Below are 20,474 nucleotides of genomic sequence, written 5' to 3'. Positions count from 1 at the left end.
ACAATATTCAATGGATATCTTGGGTAGCTATGAGAATGACAAATCTTTTAAACACATCCTATTTGTCTGTGGCTGTCTGCCTTTATTTCCAGGCTTAAATTCTTGGCTCTCCTTGTGTTAAAAAGATGCTTCCTTTTAACAGAGTTCTACAGCTAAACATACATAATTGATTATAATTCATTTATAGTTGAAAAAGTGCAGGACTTTTTGAAATAATTGGGTTAATTTCTATCAACAAATACTTTCTGGCTGTGAATCTACAAACAAGGAAATTGTCCTCTCTTTAAGTCTTGGTTTCTCCATTTGCAAAATGGAGGGGATAATAGAGTTAACAGTACCTATCTCATGGATTGTTGTGAGAAGTAAATAAAAAAATGTATAAAAGGTTTTGCAAATCTTGAATATGAGATTTTTAAATCTAGAAAACTATCAACTTTGAGTAGATTAATTTCACATTATAATATAGTTTTCCCTGAGTTAGTGGTTACGTTATTTAAAGAAAGCAGATATACTACTTTGTACTCTGAACCTTATACCGAAACTTTTAAACAAGAAGCTAAACTTGCAAAAGGCTATATATGGTCACTTTTCAAGATACAGATTTCTGTTTTAAACATGATGCAATATTAATGGAAAAGTGGGGTGAATTTGAAAAATAGGGTTTGAATCCTATCTCTGCCACATATTACATGTCTAACTTCAGACAAGTTATTTAATCTCGTGATTCTTCATTTTCTAATGTTTAAAACTAGCAGGTTGGATAAGTGGAATTTATAGGTTCCTCTGAACATTACATCTTATGAAATAGTCTTTATATGTTGTTGATAGTCTAGATTTTTGCTAAGAAAGCAATGTAATGTAAATTGGAAATGTAATAATGATAATATAAATAGGAAAAAGAAAATTATCACGATGCTATTTATTCTTTGCAAAAGACCAGCCCTTTATTACTCCTGTCATTTGCCTTCTGTGTTGTTACAGTTATTCCTTCCACACTGTGACTTATGCTACTGTGATTTAAATTTATTGCAGGTTGGCAAAAGGAATAGAAATTTGGGAGGAGTTTTGTGGAAACCATGGACAACATGCAAAGACCATTAGACAAAACAGACCAAATACTTAACCCAAGTCTTACAATAAGGTACTGTCAACATTCAATAAAAAAAAAAGAAAAAAAAAATCAGACTCCTTCTCTGGTATGAAAGAAGGACCAAAAACTTTTATACAGATTTTTTCAGCTGGTTGAGTCACCATATCCCTAATCCTCACAATGTGATGCAATATACTCTTGTTATCTACTTATTGTTATTACTTATTACTACTTATATTGTCTAGTCTCTACTAGGATCCTTGCTAAACCAAGTCAATCCTTTTATTCCTCCTTAATTGATCCTCTGATTAAAAAAATAATAATAAAGTTACTAAAAGGAGATAAACTACCAGGCTTGAAATAAAGAGAACTCATCTCCCTGAGTTCAAATTTGTCCTCAGACAAATGTTCTTCATAAATAAGACTCTACCTCTGAACTCCATTTCAACACTTATCCCTTACGTCTGGGGTCCCCTCCATATTCACCCCTGGTTCTGTTAATGCCTAGTTTCTCTCAAGACTGAATTCAACCATCAACTTTTACAGAAGCTTTGCCCAATTCCTTTAATTGTATTCCATTGCCCCAGTCAAAAATATTATATCCTATATACCTCTATACGTAGACATATATTTGTCTCCTCTGTTATGAGAAGCAGAAATTGTTTCACTTGACAAAATTCAATATTGGAAGAATATGCTGATACAGACAAGCACACTAATACAGAATTGATAAGAGGTATGAAACTATTCTGGCCCAAGTATTCTGGAAAGCAATTTACAATCATGCTAAGAAAGTGATTAAAAAGCCCTTTCTACTGACTCAAGATATTCCACTGTTAAACACACACCCCAAGGAAATCATAAACAGAAAGAAAAAGTGCTACAATCACAAAAATATTCAGAGCATATCTTTTTGTGATAGTATTCAACTGAAAATAGACAGTCAATGATTAGAGAATTATTAACCATGATGCAAAAATATAATAGACTATTACTGCTCCATAAATAATGATGAATATGAAGAATTCAGAGAAGTTTCCTATATGATATGGACTGAAATAGAATAGGAAAATAATGTCAAAAGAAAAAAAAAAACCTTAAAGTAAATGCTGTCTAATAATAACCACCAAGCTTGGCTCCTGAAAAAGGGTGAGAAAATTCATCTATCCTATTTCATTGCAGAGATCAGAGACTATAGGTATAGAATACTATCAATGATGTCAGACATATTCAAAGTGTTCCTGATTTAACTATATTTTTCTTTTTAAGTCTTTATTAAAAGGGCTAAGCCCTTTGGGTAGTAAAAGGAGGGTAGATATTCAGAAATTAATAAAATAAAAATAAATAGCATTCGTGTGTAACTTTTCTAAATTAACAGTAGGATTAAGGTCTTAACTAAATGAAGGCACTGGATCAAGTGATACTTGAAGTTCCTTCCAAACTCTGGATACTATGGCTCCTAAAAAAGCTCAAAAACAAATAGCAACTTATTTATTGTGTCTTGCCTGAAGTTTACAGAAAATCCATCAAGCATACAAATATTACCTGGCAACAAGTAGGCATCTCTGCAAAATTGTAAATTCAGGATCAAGTAAGAGTCTCTTCAAGTCACTGCAAATAAGAAGCCAAACCAACATAAGACACAGAATTTGAGGTAAACAGTAGAAAAATAACAATTGCTGATAGCTATTAGAGATATATTTTTATAGTTAAAAAATTCTAAGCAAAATATTCAGTACCTGAGAAACAGACAGAAATTACTATTTCTTAACTGTAAAATGTCAACAAAGCTTAAACACTTAAAGATATTTATAAATTCCACACTTTGCCCACTGAATAACTTATATCTGACATAAACATATTAGGGTACATATATAGGAGTCCCTATAATTTACTTCATGGTGCTATGAGATTCTCTTCACATTGGTTAACTCTTGAAATATTTCAAATTCATGATTTTTAAAAAAATAATTCAAATTATAGTAATGATACAATTACTGACATAGTTGTGATTTTGACAATTTTCAGGCAAAGAATATGCAGAGAAGAGTACCATCAGTATTTACTTTGAAAATTTCTGGGTTATCTGGAGAAGAGATAATATTAATGTAACTAAATAAGAGTTTTAGCCTTTATTAATCTAAGTCAAACATAAGGGCATAGATTTTTTAAAATCTATATTAATTTCAAATATTAATATCTAGATACAAATATTAATAAGTTATTTTGAATGATAAAATGCAATAAATCTGAGTATGATTAGCTTACTAAATGACACAATTCTGTAAGATAATGTCTATAATAAAGTGAATTCGGTTTTATCTTTACCAATTTTCTATAAATCTATTTCTATGCTAATACTATCAGATCACTTTAATAATGTAATATTAACTTGCTTAATATAGATTTCTCTGTTACAGCAGAAATATGAAAGCAAGCTTCCTAAAAAAAAAAAAAAAAAAAGAGCTGATTCTCAAGGAACAATTAGTTTTTATAACATAAAATTTAGGGGGAAAATTACCCTGCTTTGTTCTTTCATAGTTTTATTATTCAAACAATATATATTTAAAGAATGCTTACTTAGACAACGAATTCAATTGTTCTTGAAGCTGATTTTTAACATCTTCATTTTCTGGATAATCACTGAAGAAAAGTCTTAAAGTTAATTTATTTTCTTACAGGTTACAGTTATCTAATTCTTAATAACAGTATACATACATACAATCAGTTCATATAAAAGCTCATTTAAAGAAAATGTTAACAACTATTTTCTGCAAGATTTTTATTGGAATCTTGAGTTCACACAAGGCACATGTCTCATGAAAAAAGATTCTATATTGACCTACTAGTGTAGAAACAAAAGGAAATAAGGAGTTTGATTTATGATGACTCTTTGTGAGAGTTTCTAAATTTTCTAAATGTTCACTAACAAACCCTATGAAGACATGTTAGACTTTTTCCAGGAATGAAAGTTAAATTCAAGGGCCTATTATTTTCTGGGTTCTATTTTCTTCTCCATCTGAAGAATGGAATAATTATTTGCTCTTCTTCAATTCTGTGATTTATTTATTTCATTCTACATAATTTTTTTTGTAACACAGATTTAACAGAATGGGAAAAATGACATTATAGCTGGAAAGTAATCAGACAGTAACAGACAATATTTATTGAAATTAGAGAGAAGAAATTTGGGAATTCTTGTTTTAAAATCAAGAGTTCAGATTATAATTCAAAATTAATTTTTAGAAATGTTACTGTAGTCTCTAATGAACATTCTGAGTACAGTTTTGAAAAAAAATTAAACTATTCAATCTTACCTAAATTTTTTAAAAATATTTTTATTACAGGGACACTAATACATTGTTGATGGAATTGTGAATACATCCAGTCATTCTAGAGAGCAATTTGGAACTATACTCAAAAAGTTATCACCCTGTGCATACTCTTTGATCCAGCAGTGTTACTACTGGGCTTATATCCCAAAGAGATTTTAAAGAAGGAAAAGGGACTTGTATGTGCATGAATGTTTGTGGCAGGTCTCTTTGTAATGGCCAGAAACTGGAAACTGAGTGGATGCCCATCAATTGGAGATTGGCTGAATAAATTGTGGTATATGAATATTATGGAATATTATTGTTCTATAAGAAATGACCAGCAGGATGATTTCAGAAAGGCCTGGAGAGACTTACATGAACTGATGCTGAGTAAAATGAGCAGGACCAGAAGATCATTATATACTTCAACAACAATACTACATGATGATCAATTTTGATGGACGTGGCCATTTCCAGCAATGAGTTGAACCAAATCAGTTCCAATAAAGCAGCAATGAGCTACATCTAGCGAAAGAACTCTGGGAGATGACTATGAACCACTACATAAAATTCCAATCCCTCTATTTTTGTCCACCTGCATTTTTGATTTCCTTCACAGGCTAATTGTACACTATTTCAAAGTCCGATTCTTTTTGTACAACAAAATAATTGTTAGGACATGTATATTTATGTTATATTTAATTTATACTTTAAAATATTTAACATGTATTGGTCAACCTGCCATCGGGGATAGAAGATGGGGGAAGGAGGGGAAAAATTGGAACAAAAGTTTTGGCAATTGTCAATGCTGTAAAATTACCCATGCATATAACTTGTACATAAAAAGCTATTAATTAAAATATATTTTTTCTTTGCTAATATTTCCCAATTACGTTAATTTTTTTAAAAATTGAGTTCCAAATTCTTGTCCTTTACCCTACTCTTCTGCCCCGCTTTGAGTAGACAAACAATATACTGATTATGTGAAATCATGCAAAACATATTTCTATATGAGCCATGTTGCAAAAGAAAACATACAAAAAGAAAAAGAAAGTGAAAAAAATATGCTTCAATATGCCTCATCAGTTTTCTCTGTGGAGGTAGACAGAAGGTGTGTGTGTGTGTGTGTGTGTGTGTGTGTGTGTGTGTGTGTGTGTTTACCATGGGTCCTTTGGCATTATCTTGGATCATTATATTGTTGAGAACAACTAAGTCATTCACAGTTGATCAGTATATGATATTGCTATTACTATGTGCAATATACTCCTGATCACTTTGCATCAGTTTGTATAAAAGGCTTTGCAGGTTTTTCTGAAATCCACTTGGTTCATCATTTCTTACAGTATAACAGCATTCCCTTACAATGAAATATAATAGGTTTTTTTTTTTTTTTAGCTATTCCTCAAATTGATAGGCATTTCCCCAACTTCCAATTCTTTGCCATTACAAAAAAAAAAAAAAAGCTGCTATAAATACTTTTGTCCATGTAGATTCTTTTCCCTTTGATTTCTTTGGGATATAGAACTAGTAGTGGTATTTATGGGTCAAAGGACATACAGTTTTATAGCCATTTGACCACAATCCCAAATTGTTGTAAAGAATAGCTGTACCAGATTACAACTCCAACAATGGTGTATCAGTGTCTTAATTTTTCCATATTCCCTTCAGTATTTATTTGTGTGTGTGTGTGTGTGTGTGTGTGTGATGTTAGCCAACTGGACAGATGTGATGTGGTATCTTAAAGCTGTTTTAATTTGAAATTCTATAGTCAATAGTTATTTGGAACATTTTTTGATGTACTGACAGCTCTTATTTCTTCTTCTGAAAACTACCTGTGATATCCTTTGATCCCTTGTTAATTGAAGAATGGCTAATATTTTTTACAAATTTGGCTCAGTTTCCTATAGAAATGAAGCATTTATCAGAAAACTGTTTTGTAAACATTCTTCCTGGAGTTTCTTGTTTTCCTTCTAATTTTGGCTAAATTGATTTTCTTTCTACACAATCTTTTTGTTCATGCAATCAATCCCCTTTATTTTCCATGATCCCCTCTCTCTCTTATTTGGTCATAAACTCTTCCATTTTCTATTGATCTTCACAGTAAATTTTTCCATTCTCCCCAATATGCTTATATCTAAACTGGTAATACATTTTGAGCTTATTTTGCTGTGCAGTATTAGATGTTCGTCTACGTGACTATGAACCATTACAAGAATTCCCAATCCCTCTATTTTTGTCCACCTGCATTTTTGATTTCCTTCACAGGCCAATAGTACACTATTTCAAACTCAGATTCTTTTTGTACAGCAAAATAACTGTTAGGACATACATGCTTTAACATACTTAACATGTATTGGTCAACCTGCCATCGGGGGGAGGGGATGAAGGGAAAAGAAGGGAAAAATTGGAACAAAATGTTTGGCGATTGTCAATGCTGTAAAATTACCTATGCATATAATTTGTAAATAAAAAACTATGATAAAAAATAGTAATACAGAAAAAAAAAAAAGATGTTAGACTATGCTAAGTTTTGTTCCGAACAGCTTTCCATTGTTTCCCACAACTTTTGTCAAATGCTAAAGCCTAGATCTTTGGATTTAATAAACACTTAGATTACTATGGTCATTTACTACTGTGTACCTAATATATTCAAGTGATCCACTACTAAATTTCTTAGTCAGTACCAGATTTCAAGATTATTGTTTTGTAATACAGTTTGAAAAGTGGTACCAACCATTTTGGAGATAAATTTGGAATTATATCAAAAGGGCTATCAAACTGTGCATATCCTTTGATCTAGCAGTGCTACTACTGAATCTGGATTCCAAAGAAATCATAAAAGAGAGAAAAGGACCTATATGTGCAAAAGTGTTTGTTGCAGCTCTTTTTTGTAATAGCAAAGATTTTTTCTTTCTGTTTTTTTTCTCTTAATGGTTTTTCCCTTTTGTTCTGATTTTTCTCTCCCAACATGATTTATAAGGAAATATGTTTTTTTAAAAAAATGCATGTACATGTATAACCAGAAAATAAATAGATAGATAGGTAGATAGATAGATAACTAAATAAATAAATAAATATGTTTGGAAAGGAATGTTAGGAAAATCCAGCTGAGTGATTGCTCTATTTGGCCATCTTGGTTCTATCCCTAAAAATTTTAGCTAACGATTTTAACATCTGTTTTTTAACATAAATAAACCTTTTTTTTTTCCTGCCTTATGGAAAAAAATGGACTCAGAATATAATTTTTTGCTATGTAATTTTAAAGAAGAAATTGTCTATTTCATGCAGACCAGATACATTTTCATTACATCTTTGTGGATAATAAGCAACTATGCAATTTATGTCAATAAATTATTTAGAGATTCACTCAGAAAAATCTCCACTATCCTCTATGTTATGTCTTTGCACTTACTCACTTATGTCTTTGCACCTTCCATATCATTTACCAATACTATAGGTATTAAATAAAGGCATACTTAATCTCAAAACCAATTTTAATACTTTAATAAATAGTTTAATATTTATTCAATATTGTTCGGTATTTTAATAAGTGGACCAACATTTTTTTCTTTAGTCTACAAAGTCTTCACTAGCCCTACTCACTCTGACTACCCAATATTATGAAGCTATAAACATCTAAGAGCAATACATGTACTCAAAATTCCCATTTAATCTTGTCTCCAAACTTCTACCAGACTATTTTATATTTCACTAATTTATTTTCTTTAATCTCTTTAGTTCTTGTAGGCCAATTTTATTATTTCCTTCAGAGACTGAATAAAAGTTGGGAAGGGGGGAGAGAAATGAAAATATAAAAACCTTACACATGTGAAATATCCAAAGAATACTGTTCATTCCATGGTTGGTGTAGCAAGAATGCTTTTAAGGCTAAGGCAGCCCTTGGAACAAGGAGATAGGGACACCACACAGGTTCTGAAAGAAAACAAAAGGCTTTCTTTTCCAAATGTAAAGATTACATACAAATTCTTTTTTTTTTTTTTATAATAACTTTTTATTGACAGAACCCATGCCAGGGTAATTTTTTTACAACATTATCCCTTGCACTCGCTTCTGTTCCGATTTTTCCCCTCCCTCCCTCCACCCCCTCCCCTAGATGGCAAGCAGTCCTATATATGTTAAATATGTTGCAGTATATCCTAGATACAATATATTACATACAAATTCTTAATGTTAAAATGTATAAAGCTTAAGGAGGAAATGGCAGTGGCCATTTAAATTATTATTAATAGCACCTTGTACACAGTTTTTCTGAAGGTATATTAACATGCTAAATAACTCTTTTCTTAATGTATGTAGTCAAACCTCTTTTCTTCAGTGTTGGTGACACATTTATTGTTTTGTCCATACCTGTGTGAACCCCATATGTAGAAATAGCTTTTACTAGTATTTCAGATAATGAAGGCTTATAATCTTTGCCTGTGACACTGAAAGGTTAAGTAACTTATTCATGGTCATACACCCATGCTCTTGGATAGTTCGAGCAAATATAATAAAGATGACAATACTACGTAAACAAATCTATTTATTTAGTGCTAAACCAATCAAACTCCCAGGAAACTATTTTACTGACCTAGAAAAAAATAACAACAAAATTCATCTGGAAGAACAAAAGGTCAAGAATTTCAAGGGAACTAATGAAAAAAAAAAAAAAAATCAAATGAAAGTGGCCTAGCTGTACCAGATCTAAAACTATATTATAAAGCAGTGGTCATCAAAATCATTTAGTACTGGCTAACAAATAGACTAGTTAATCAGTGGAATAGGTTAGGTTCACAGCACAAAATAATCAATAACTATAGCAATGTAGTGTTTGACAAACCCAAAGACCCCAGCTTTTGGGATAAAAATTCACTGTTTGACAAAAACTGTTGGGAAAATTGGAAACTAGTAAGTCAGAAACTAGGCACTGACCCACACTTAATACTGTAAACCAAGATAAGGTTAAAATGGGTTCATGATCTAGGCATAAAGAATGAGATTATAAATAAATTAGAGGAATATAGCATAGTTTACCTCTCAGACTTGTGGAGGAGGAAGGAATTTGTGACCAAAGAAGAACTAGAGATCATTAATGATCACAAAATAGAAAATTTTGATCATATTAAATTAAAAAGCTTTTGTACAAACAAAACTAATGCAAACAAGATTAGAAGGGAAGCAATAAACTAGGAAAACATTTTTATAGTTAAAAGTTCTGATAAAAGCCTCATTTCCAAAATATATAGAGAACTGACTCTAATTTATAAGAAATCAAGCTATTCTCCAATTGATAAATGGTCAAAGGATATGAATAGACAATTTTCAGATGATGAAATTGAAACTATTTCTACTCATATGAAATTGTTCCAAATCACTACTGATCAGAGAAATGCAAATTAAGACAACTCTGAGATACCACTACACACCTGTCAGATTGACTAACATGACAGGAAAAAATAATGATGAATGTTGGAGGGGATACAGGAAAACTGGGACATTGATGCATTGTTGGTGAAATTGTGAAAGAATCCAACCATTCTGGAAAATGATTTGGAACTATGCTCAAAAAGTTATCAAACTGTGCATACCCTTTGATCCAGTAGTGTTTCTATTGGGATTATATCCCAAAGAGATCTTAAAAGAGGGAAAGGAACCCACATATGCAAAAATGTTTGTGGCAGTCCTTTTTGTAGTGGTTAGTATAATGGAAACTGAGTGGATACCCATCAATTGGAGAATGGCTGAGTAAATTGTGGTATATGAATGTTATGGAATATTATTATTTTGCAAGAAATAACCAACAGGATGATTTCAGAGAGGCCTGGAGAGACTTACATGAACTGATGCTGAGTGAAATGATCAGGACCATGAGATCATTGTACAACAAGACTATACAACGATCAATTCTGACGAATGTGGCTCTCTTCAACAATGAGTTGATTTAAACCAGTTCCAGTGAAGAGAGCTATCTACACCAAGAGAGAGTAGTATGGGAACTGAATGTGGACCACAATATAGCATTTTCACTCTTTCTATTATTGTTTGCTTTCATTTTTGTTTTCCTTCTGAGGTTTTTTTTTTCTTTTTACATTTGATTTTTCTTTTGCAGCAAGATAACTGTATAAATATGCATACATATATTGGATTTAACATATAATTTAACATATTTAACATGTATTAGACTACCTGCCATCTAGGGGAGAGTGTGGGGGGTAAGAGGGGAAAATTTGGAACAGAAGGGTTTGAAAAAATTACCCATGCATATGTTTTGTAAATTAAAAAAATATATATATATATATTTTTTAAAGAATCAATTAGGGAAAAGTAAAAGGAGTATCTTGTTTCTGAGAAAGCCCAGATAGAGATAATGTAAATATGTTTTGCAGGCAGTCAACTCAGTTGTGTGGTCTCTTCCAGCTCCATACAGCAGTGCCTGAGGAGGAAGTAAGAGTAACCAAAGGTTGAGATTTAGCACAAGATGAGCAGAACTAGGTCAAACATTCAAGACAGTCAAGATGAAAGGACAATGTCAAGTTGAATTTTTAACTATATATTTGAAACTGGGACAAAAAAGCTGTCAGATCAGGAGGGATAGTCTGAGAAGTAGTAAGAAATATAGGAATTTGAGGTCACAATAAGAATGAATAATTTTAGGAGGAATAATAGGAAAAAGTTGAATGATAGATAGTATGATAAAGAAGTTTTTGATTATGGAAACAAAAACGTTAGGGTAAGTGGTGAAATTCAGGGTATAAACATCTTTTGTCTGTGGCTGATTTAGAGGAGTAGGTTATGGGGCTTGAGGAGACTTAAGGAATTGAACAGTTAAGATTTTTGAGAGATCACTGACATGAATGCTGAAGTCCCCTGTTATAAGAGCAGGAGAGAGAGAAGAGAGGAAGACAGTGATCCAGTTATTGAACTTGAAAGAGGATGAGATGGTCTCAATTCAGTCTTTATGGATAGATATCTCCCTTGACTTCCATGATAATGTTTCCTCCATTCAATTATTTTTCCATCTCATTCTTTCTATGCATTCCTAATCCTTAGAACAATGCTTATCACATAGTAAGTGCATGCTATATTTTTTAAAAATGATTTTATTTATTCTCAGTATCTAAATGAGAAATACTCCCCCCATAACTCTGTCCTCAGCTACATTCTTTTCGCTTTACAAATCCTCCTTTGATAAGCCTATCTTATTACATGGTTTTCAACTATTGTCTTTATAGATTACTCAAATTTATTTATTCAGGTTCATATCTCTCCTCTAACTTCCAATTCTAAATCTCCAACTGCCTGTTGAGAGCTTTCTCTTCTCTCTTGCTCATAATACATCAATCAGATATTTTCTTCTATTTCCTTCTTATCTCTAGGCTCAAATGAAAGGAAACCCTTATAAGTGATCTATCCCTTCCCACCTTCTCCAACTTATTGTTCCTATTATCATCTCTACTATCTCTTATCTTCACCATCTTCCTACCTACTGGTTTCTTCCCTGTTCATACAAATATGCTCTTGCCCCACTTTTTTTTTAAGTCCTTATTTGACCTATCACCAACTTATCCTTTATTTCTCCTCTCTTCATGGTCAAACTCCTTAACAAACTGTCCATGCTAGATGCTGACAGATTTCACTGCAAATTTATTGACTGCAGTTCTGATATAGAAGTAGACCTTCTCCTTACAGCTAACTCTTGATTGAATGGACTTCTGTAGATCTTCTCCAACAGACTATCCCTTTTATCATCCCCACTCTCTTAACTACTCATTCTTTCCGTTGCCTATGAAACGTCCAAGTCTTTTCCAGTCTTTAAAAAAAAAAAAAGTATAATTAGTTCTACCATATTTTCTATTAAGCTATATCACTCCTCCCCTTTTCAGCTAAATTCCCCAAGAAAAGTTGGTATCCTACTTCCTCTCTTCAAATGTCTCTGCAGTCTGATTCCTAACATCATCATTCAATTGAAACTGTTTTCTCTGAAGTTACTAAAGATTTCTTAGTGGACAAATATAATCACTTCTCAATTGTAATCTTTCTTGACTTCTCTATACCATCTTAACTCTATTCTCGGATACTCTCTTCTCCAGGGGTTTTTGTGACACTGCTTTCTCATTTCTACGTCCACCGGTCTGACTCTTCCTTCTTAAATGTCTTTGTTGGATCTTCATCTATATCATGTCCACTAACTAAATAGGTATCTCCTGTCTTGGGTCCTCTTTCTTTTTCACTCTTAAGTTCTCTCACTTGGTGATCTCAACAGCTGCTTTCACTGAGTCTACAGACTCCAACTCTTAAAATTATAAAAAGCAATCATTTGATCCATCTTTGCAATGGTCTGCAGAATATTAATACAAAAGAATAATAGGAGAACATCTTATCCTTGGACCATTCTTGGACTCCTTCCAAAAAGTTAAGAATTAGGTACTAAGAAGCAAGTGGCATTTACTAGTGATTTAAATTTTTTGAAGCCATTTACATATACGGCAAACACAATCCCATTGGATCCCAACTGACAACTTTGTCAGGTAGGTATTATAAATTGTTATTTTACAGATTGGGAAACTCAAAGCTCAAAGAGTTTGAGCGTCTAACCCAAGACTACACAAACATATAAGTTCCTGAGATATGATAAGGTATAAGACAAAGGTCTTTCCTGATGGCTCCAAGTAGTTAAACAATAAGCTTTTAGGTACTTGCTACCATCAATTAAGCAACATTTAAGTGACATACATCTTAGGTCTTTTTAAAAATTATTCTCTTTCATTAACTTTAATGTAATGTGAACTGAACTACTCCCATTACCTGTTTTTTGAATTAAACATTCCATCTCACATTTCTACTACTTCTTCCTCAATGCTTCTCAGAATTCTAAGTCTCAGCTCACATACCACCTTCTCACTTTCAGTATGGGTGCTTTCTCTCCTCCAACTTTTATATGTACAGGTAAGGGGTACATGTTGCATTCTCTCAATAAAAATTAACTTTTTAGGATTTTGTATTATAAGCATCCAGTACAATTATATATGTTTGATGAAAGTGTACTGAATTGATTATGAACATTAGAAAACTTTATGCCATATGGCGTTATAGGCATATTATCAGTTAACAGCTAATTAAATTAACAAATGAAATCAAATAAGACAACCTAGATAAATTACTTTGCTAACCTTAAAGATCTAATAAATGTGAGATATTCAATGGTGTGTCCATTTTTACATATTAAAAAAAAGATAGCTATCAAGTCTTTGCTCAAGAAAGATTTCTCTCTTATGATCTTAAAAGACATCTCTTGCAATCTCAGTGTCCTCAAATGGCAAAATGACAGGATGGGACTTGGTATTTGAGGTATTTGCCTGTTCTAAAACACCAGAAATTGGCAAAATATTCTAGATGTCTTTGGATCGGTGTAGTTGGACATTTTCTTCACTAATGCAGCTGAGTTTCATGTCATATTAATCCACTAAATTCCTTGAACCAATAAGAAATATCCCTAAGGATAATAATGCCTAAGGCACAAAGAAAGATTCAATAGATAACTGGCAAAATTATAATGTAAAGTGGTATAAAAAATTAGGAACCCATGCACTGGTATTTGGGGTAGCTCTCAAAGTATTAGATTAGACATGCTACATCCTACTGCATATTTAACCACACTTAAATCTCTTTATTGACTGAATAACATTCTAAATTAAAAATTGCAATTTCTACATAGATTTTTTTCTTTTATAGTAGATTTTCTGTCATGATACCAATATAGACTATTAAGGCATTTAAAGTTATACAACATGTTGGTTGTATCTTTATGGATATTATAACCTAAATTTTTTGAAAACTATTCTCACACATAGTTAGAATTCTTTTTCAGGGTACTATTAGAAGTTAGGCAGACTGAAAACAACTAGTAGTTAAAACTCTATATTGATTTTCAAAAATCTGTTGTTTCAAACACTGCGATCTCACCATCCTGTGCATTTTTATAACATTCATTGATTTTTAAGATCTCAGAAAAAACCTTTGATCTTGGATGATGCCAATAAGTATCTAGTAGGAACTCAGGATAAAACACCAACTTAAAAACTAATATAACTAGCAATGAAATACTGATATTTGAAAAAATTATTATATGTTGTTAAAGACAAGAGGTGGCTGTAGAGGATAACAGTAAATCAGGCAGTGTTTTTTAACTGGGAGATGGCATTCTACCTGAGGAAAAAGATCACTTGACACTGCTCAAAGAAAACCATACATACACCACATACTATTATCTTAATAGAAGGATGAACAATGGATGCTATGTTATAAGAAAGAGGAAGAAACAGAGAAACAGAGACAGTGGGAGGGAGAGGGAAAAAGGGAAGAAAGGATAGAGAGAAGGAAAAAGGGAGGGAGGGATAGAGAGATTATATTTTGTGATGTGTTAAAACAAAATAAAGTGATTCTGGGGAAATAAAGTTTCTAAAGATTTTAATATTATGAAGTATAATATTGTTAACTATTTTTAATCATTTTAATTATTTAACTATTTTTTTTTAAAAAAACAAGTAGAAAATGTTTTCTTTCCAAATAAAATAATTGTTACTTCTCCAAAGTAAAATTATTTGATGTATATTACTGGGAGACAAAATGAAAATGATATTTTCCTTCCCTACTAACTCCTCTTCCCCCAAAATAAAAACAGTAAACCTAAAATTCCTTTTTCAAGTATAGAGATAAGCAACTAAAAATAAAGACAACAGCTATTCCTCCAGCACCCCACCCCCACATCCATTAGAGCATTCCCAAGTTAGAAAATAACAGAATTAAAATAATAAAAAGGGGTTTAAATCATTCCTAGTCCTTTAATGTTCTGTAAGGCATTAAAGATTCTAAAATGAAGTTAATGCTATTGGAAATCTAAAAGATGAAGGTTTAAAGCCAAGGAGAACAATAACTATTTCACCAGCTAGAAGCAGAAGCAACTGAGAAATATAAAGGTCAGGAGAAAGTAACCTTGAAGTAAGAAAGAGAGGCAGTTACCAATAAGGAAGTTAATGTGGTTACTACAAGCCTCATTTAATCAATCCTTAGTCCAATAAATGAGCACTGTCAATGAGAAAAATGTTGTTTTAATACTCCTTGAAGTGAAGTCCATATTTGTGACAACTGTATAGTAAACATGTCCTCCCTTTTCTCCCTAATAGTCTATAGCCATTGCATAAAAAAAGGAGAGACTATAAAAACAGCTTTTACATATTTAAAAATTACAACTTTTCATAGCTAGCAGTGACAGCCTAAGGAATTCTGAAAATTTCTAAACTAATATGTCTATATAATATCAGGATATTAAACAATTTTTTTCTCAGGCTTTTACTGTCCTCTTTGGGAAAATCAGGATCAAAGAAGATATTGCGAACTAGAATGAAAGACAGGACTCTAATAAATTCAAACTATCTTTTGTTTTAGTTCCTTATTATTCTGCACTTAATTTTTAAAAGAGCATGCATCAGAGCCTCTGATGTGAATATAAAATTCCCAATAATTCATCTCAAAGTATATTCATTTTTGATGTGAAAATACAGAAATTGGTATGAAGACTCTTATTATCCAAGAATAAATGAAACATTCTGGGTTAAATATATGGAAATATTTATTATTTTAAACTAAATGGGCTATTGTTTATCTTTTATGATTTGCTGGATATTATATGGGATTTAAAATACAGTGTGTGTTGTATACACTCCAACTTTTTGCAGTGAAGAATAATAAGAAGTTGGGGTTGCAAAAGTGAATAATTTCAAAAATTGCTTTGATGGAAATGCATTTTTAAATCAGGAAAAGTTTAAAAGAAAAAAAATATAATCTCTAGCTTGGCAATAAGTCAGATGTTAAAATGAGGCATTAAATATGACTTAATGTGATGAACTCCCATTTCATAGTCAGTTGATAAGTTAAGTACAAACTGTTTTAGATTCAGAGGCTTTTCAATTCAAATTTGAAATGGAAGATGTATAGATAGGCTTTTTAGATATTATGATTAGATTTTAAAATATCCTTTTCCCTGGTACAATTAGCAACTAATTATCAGTTTGGATTTTAATTTTATTTTTCCATTCAAGACATTAAAGTATCATATTTAATTGCTTAAAATGTTGTGAGCTAAGTATTCTACAAATGTAACTACTGTTTCTATCATTGTCACCAACATCCTCTTCCTCTTCCTCTTCCATGAAACTCAAAGGAAAATTGAATTCAACATTATTTAGTAGGCAAATATTAGGTACCAGACAAGTCCCTGCCATCAAGAAGCTTAAATTAATCCAGAAGGAACATGTATAGAAGTAAATACAAAATGAATAAAAAGTCATTTAGAGGTATGAGCATTACCAACTAAGAGAAAAAAGGTTTCTGGCACTTGAGTTAAATCCTGGAACAAGATGAGGAGAAGGAATCAAATTCCATGCCTTGGGAGACAATCTTGGGTGTTAAGGGATGAGAGGATATGGGATTTAATATGCAAGGAATAACAGTAAGTAGGCTATTTTGTCTAAAAGAGTGAGTAAGGAAGAGTAATTTGAAATTGGCCTGAAAAGATATAATAGGGTCAGACTGTGAAGAGATGAATATATTAAACAGACATTAACACTTTGTTCTGAAGAAAGCAGGGCATTAATGAAGTCTCTTGGGCAGAAGAAGTATTCTGAAATACTTTGGGAACATCAATTTCATGCAAGATAAAATAATATAACAAGAAAGCCCCCAAATCCAACAAATTCAGGTCACAAGGTCCAGACAAATGATATCCCAGGGTAAGATGGGGGTAAACAGGATATATAACACAAGCCTGGAAATGGGAAAACATTTCTATTTCCAAAATGAGTAAGAGTAGTCTCTGCAAAACATAAGGCCGTGAATTTGATTATGACTCTTAGCAAAAGTCCATTCTCAAATGGGTAGCTAATCAACATCCTCAAAGAAAAAAGTAATGAACACACAGATTAAAGAACAAGTGATACCAACTAGCATATTTTTTTTTTTTTGACTGTCATTAGAAGAGTAGTAAAAAGCTGGATTCTGCTAGCGTATTCCATGACAGCTTTATGGACAAAATTCATGTGATGTGGACTAGAAGATAATCAAGTTACAGAGACTCAACCACCTGAACAACATGACTCAAAGATTCTCCAAGGAGAGAGATTCTAGTGAAGTGTCCCAGAATCTGTTTTTGGCACTGTGCTAGTTAAGGTTTTTAACATAGTTATTAACAAATGGCTGGAAAAACATGTAGATAGAATACTTAGAAAATTTACAGATGACATAAATCTGGGAAGAACAGCTAGATATTAGGGGATGGAGACAGAATTCAAAAAGATTTTGAGAATAAATAGTTGACTGTAGGCAGTAAATATCAAGCAAACTACCAAAAGATTACATTATAGAGCTAGAAAAGAAAAAATAAAAACCAAATTCATATGGAAGAACAAAATGTCAAGAATTTCAAAGGAATAATGGAAAGAAGTGGCAAGGAAGTGGGCATAGCAATTAAAAAAAATCTCAAAATATTCAACAAAGCAATAATCATAATCACTGAATGCTGAGAATAGAGGTTTAAGTTAAATAAAGTACAACAAGTACTAAGCAAACAAGAAGAGCAATCTAGTGTTGTTTCCTACTAGAGTAGGAATTCAGAACTGCTGGGAAAACTAGAAGACAGCCTGGTAGAAACTAGATAAATACATGGCATTCTCTACACCAAGAAAAGCTTCAAATTGGTACATGACTTATACATGAAGTATGACAACCAAAACAAATTAAGGGAGGAAGGAATTACCTGTCATTATATCTATGAATAGAGAAAGAGTTAATCTCAAAGGACAGACAGAATCAGAATTTTGATTATGTAAAATTATAAGTTTTTCAGCCATACCAATGAAGCTGAAATTAGAAGATAAGCAGATAAATGGAAGTAGGGGGAGAGAACCTTTATATTAAGTTTATTTAATAAAGGTCTCATTTCCAAGACATAAGGAATTAATTCAGATTCATAAGAATAAGATGCATTTCCCAATTGATAAATGGTCAAAGGATATTGAAAGGGAAGTTTTTAGAGGAGGAAATCTATGCTAGCAATAACAATATGAAAAAAAAATGCTACAAATCAATAATAATTAAAGACATATAAATTAAAGCACTCTGATGTTCACCCTTATAACCACAAGAATGAGAAAGTTGATTTAAAAGCCAAAGGCTGTAGGGATTTTGTGAAGACAGGTACATTGATGCCCTGTTGATGGAGTTATGAACTAGTCAAGCCACTCAGGAAAGCAATTTGGAATCAAGACTAAAAAATTACTGAACTTTGCATATCCATTAACTCCATGACATTAATATTAGAGCTATCTGAAAGGAAAAGAAGCCTCATGATTTATAACAACTCTTTATATTGGCAAAGAACTGTAAATGAAAGAGTGCCCATGAGTTGTTTAATAGCAAAACAAATTATTTGTATGTAATGGAATATTACAGTGCTGTAAGAAATGATGAAGGGGATGATTTTGGAAAAACCTGAAAAGATAGTATGAGCTGACACAGGGAAGTGAGCTAATCTAAAAGAACAATTTATATAGGAACAGCAATGACAATCCGTGGAATTGTTGTTACTGTATAAATACCAAGTACATTGCAAAGTAATTGCAAAAAGTAAGACATAACCAAAATCTGCAGAAAATATTTGCTTTGGCTATTCATTCAACAAGTCAACAAACAGGATCTAAAATTTATGACGTATAGTATAATTGTTGGTGGCATATTTATCACTCTCAGTAAAAAGGAAAATAAAGGCCAATATTTAAAATATCAATCAACATAGAATCATAGTTACATAGAGTTTTAGATATCATCTAGTTCAAATATTAACACTAAATTTAGATAACTGACTTGTTTTATATAGCAAGAGGACGAGACACTTCAAGGAAGGGATAGCTAAAAGAGTTGCTATATAGAATTTATTGGGTTACACAGTTTAAAATTTTACTGCAACTCAAAAACAGAAACATTAATTTGCATTGACATCAATACATCACTTGGAACTAAGCACTCCTAAAAACAGCCTAGATCAATCATTATACCTTAAAAAATAAACTTTTCCCTAAAAGATGGTAGCCCAAGGCAAAAAGAAAAAGGCATTAAATCATACTTGCCCTACATACCAGTAACTGGCTCCTACATACCTGTTAATTCTTGCTCATCCATTCTAAAGCATGGGGATTTCATTGACATCTCTAGGACTCTAATACATCCATCATCTGATGCTAAGATCACTTTATCTGATGTACACCAGTCCACATCCAATATTCGATACGTGACATTTCTTCCACTTCTTAAACTACTCACCATTTGAACCTTGAAAAATGAATGTAATGGTGACCCTCAGTATGATGAAGATGTGCATACTGAATCAACTGTTCTATGAAAAGCAACTGAAAACAGTAGCTATGGTAAATTATACATGGCAAACTTAAAATTACCTTGTCTTTTAGCACTCTATCCTCCTTAGTCAGAATAGCCATTAAATGGCAATTATACAATAGAGAGAATGTCTTATCTGGAGTGAAAAGGAACTATAAAATCAATATTTTTTTAAGAATTGAAAGAATAAAAATCTGACATAATAAATCTGACAAAATACAGCTTTCATCAAATAATCATAAATATATATGTTTTAGTGTTTATCATTTAGTAAAAAGGAAAGAGCTTATTGTATTTACATTCTAGCTTTGCTAAATAAAAACAACACACAAGTATGGAAGAGAAAATAACAAACAGATGCATACTTCTTTAGTATCCCAGACTTCAGCTCCATCATTATACATAGCTATTAATTTTTGGTTTCCTTTACCAGGAGCAAATCGGATCTTCCTCACCCAACTTCGGTGTGTTGGTATTCCTCTAACAAAATAAGCACAATTAACCTGAGTATATTAGATTTCTGAAAAGTGTTTTTAAAAATTATTAGTACAATATCATAGAATTATCAACAGATCAGTGATAGATTCTATTTCCCTAATAGGGAGAACATCACTTTAGTTAAA

At 31.9% G+C, this 20,474-nt stretch overlaps 1 protein-coding gene across 1 annotated transcript in view; it reads right to left on the bottom strand.

Moving 5' to 3' along the window:
* Positions 1-20,474, bottom strand: part of WDR11 (WD repeat domain 11) — a 76,010-nt gene that overhangs the window by 9,112 nt on the left and 46,424 nt on the right. Inside the window, exons 18-22 of the mRNA XM_051981555.1 lie at positions 20,217-20,331; positions 19,614-19,785; positions 8,229-8,337; positions 3,671-3,733; positions 2,636-2,701 (exon numbers count right to left, since the gene is read on the bottom strand). Of these exons, the coding sequence (XP_051837515.1) occupies positions 2,636-2,701; positions 3,671-3,733; positions 8,229-8,337; positions 19,614-19,785; positions 20,217-20,331 (525 nt within the window). The remainder of the gene's footprint in view (positions 1-2,635; positions 2,702-3,670; positions 3,734-8,228; positions 8,338-19,613; positions 19,786-20,216; positions 20,332-20,474) is intronic.

Source organism: Antechinus flavipes, chromosome 2 (assembly GCF_016432865.1).
Source record: "Antechinus flavipes isolate AdamAnt ecotype Samford, QLD, Australia chromosome 2, AdamAnt_v2, whole genome shotgun sequence".
NCBI classification, from domain to species: Eukaryota; Metazoa; Chordata; class Mammalia; order Dasyuromorphia; family Dasyuridae; genus Antechinus; species Antechinus flavipes.
Note: the sequence above shows the minus strand (reverse complement) of the source record. Positions and strands in the feature narration are given on the sequence as shown.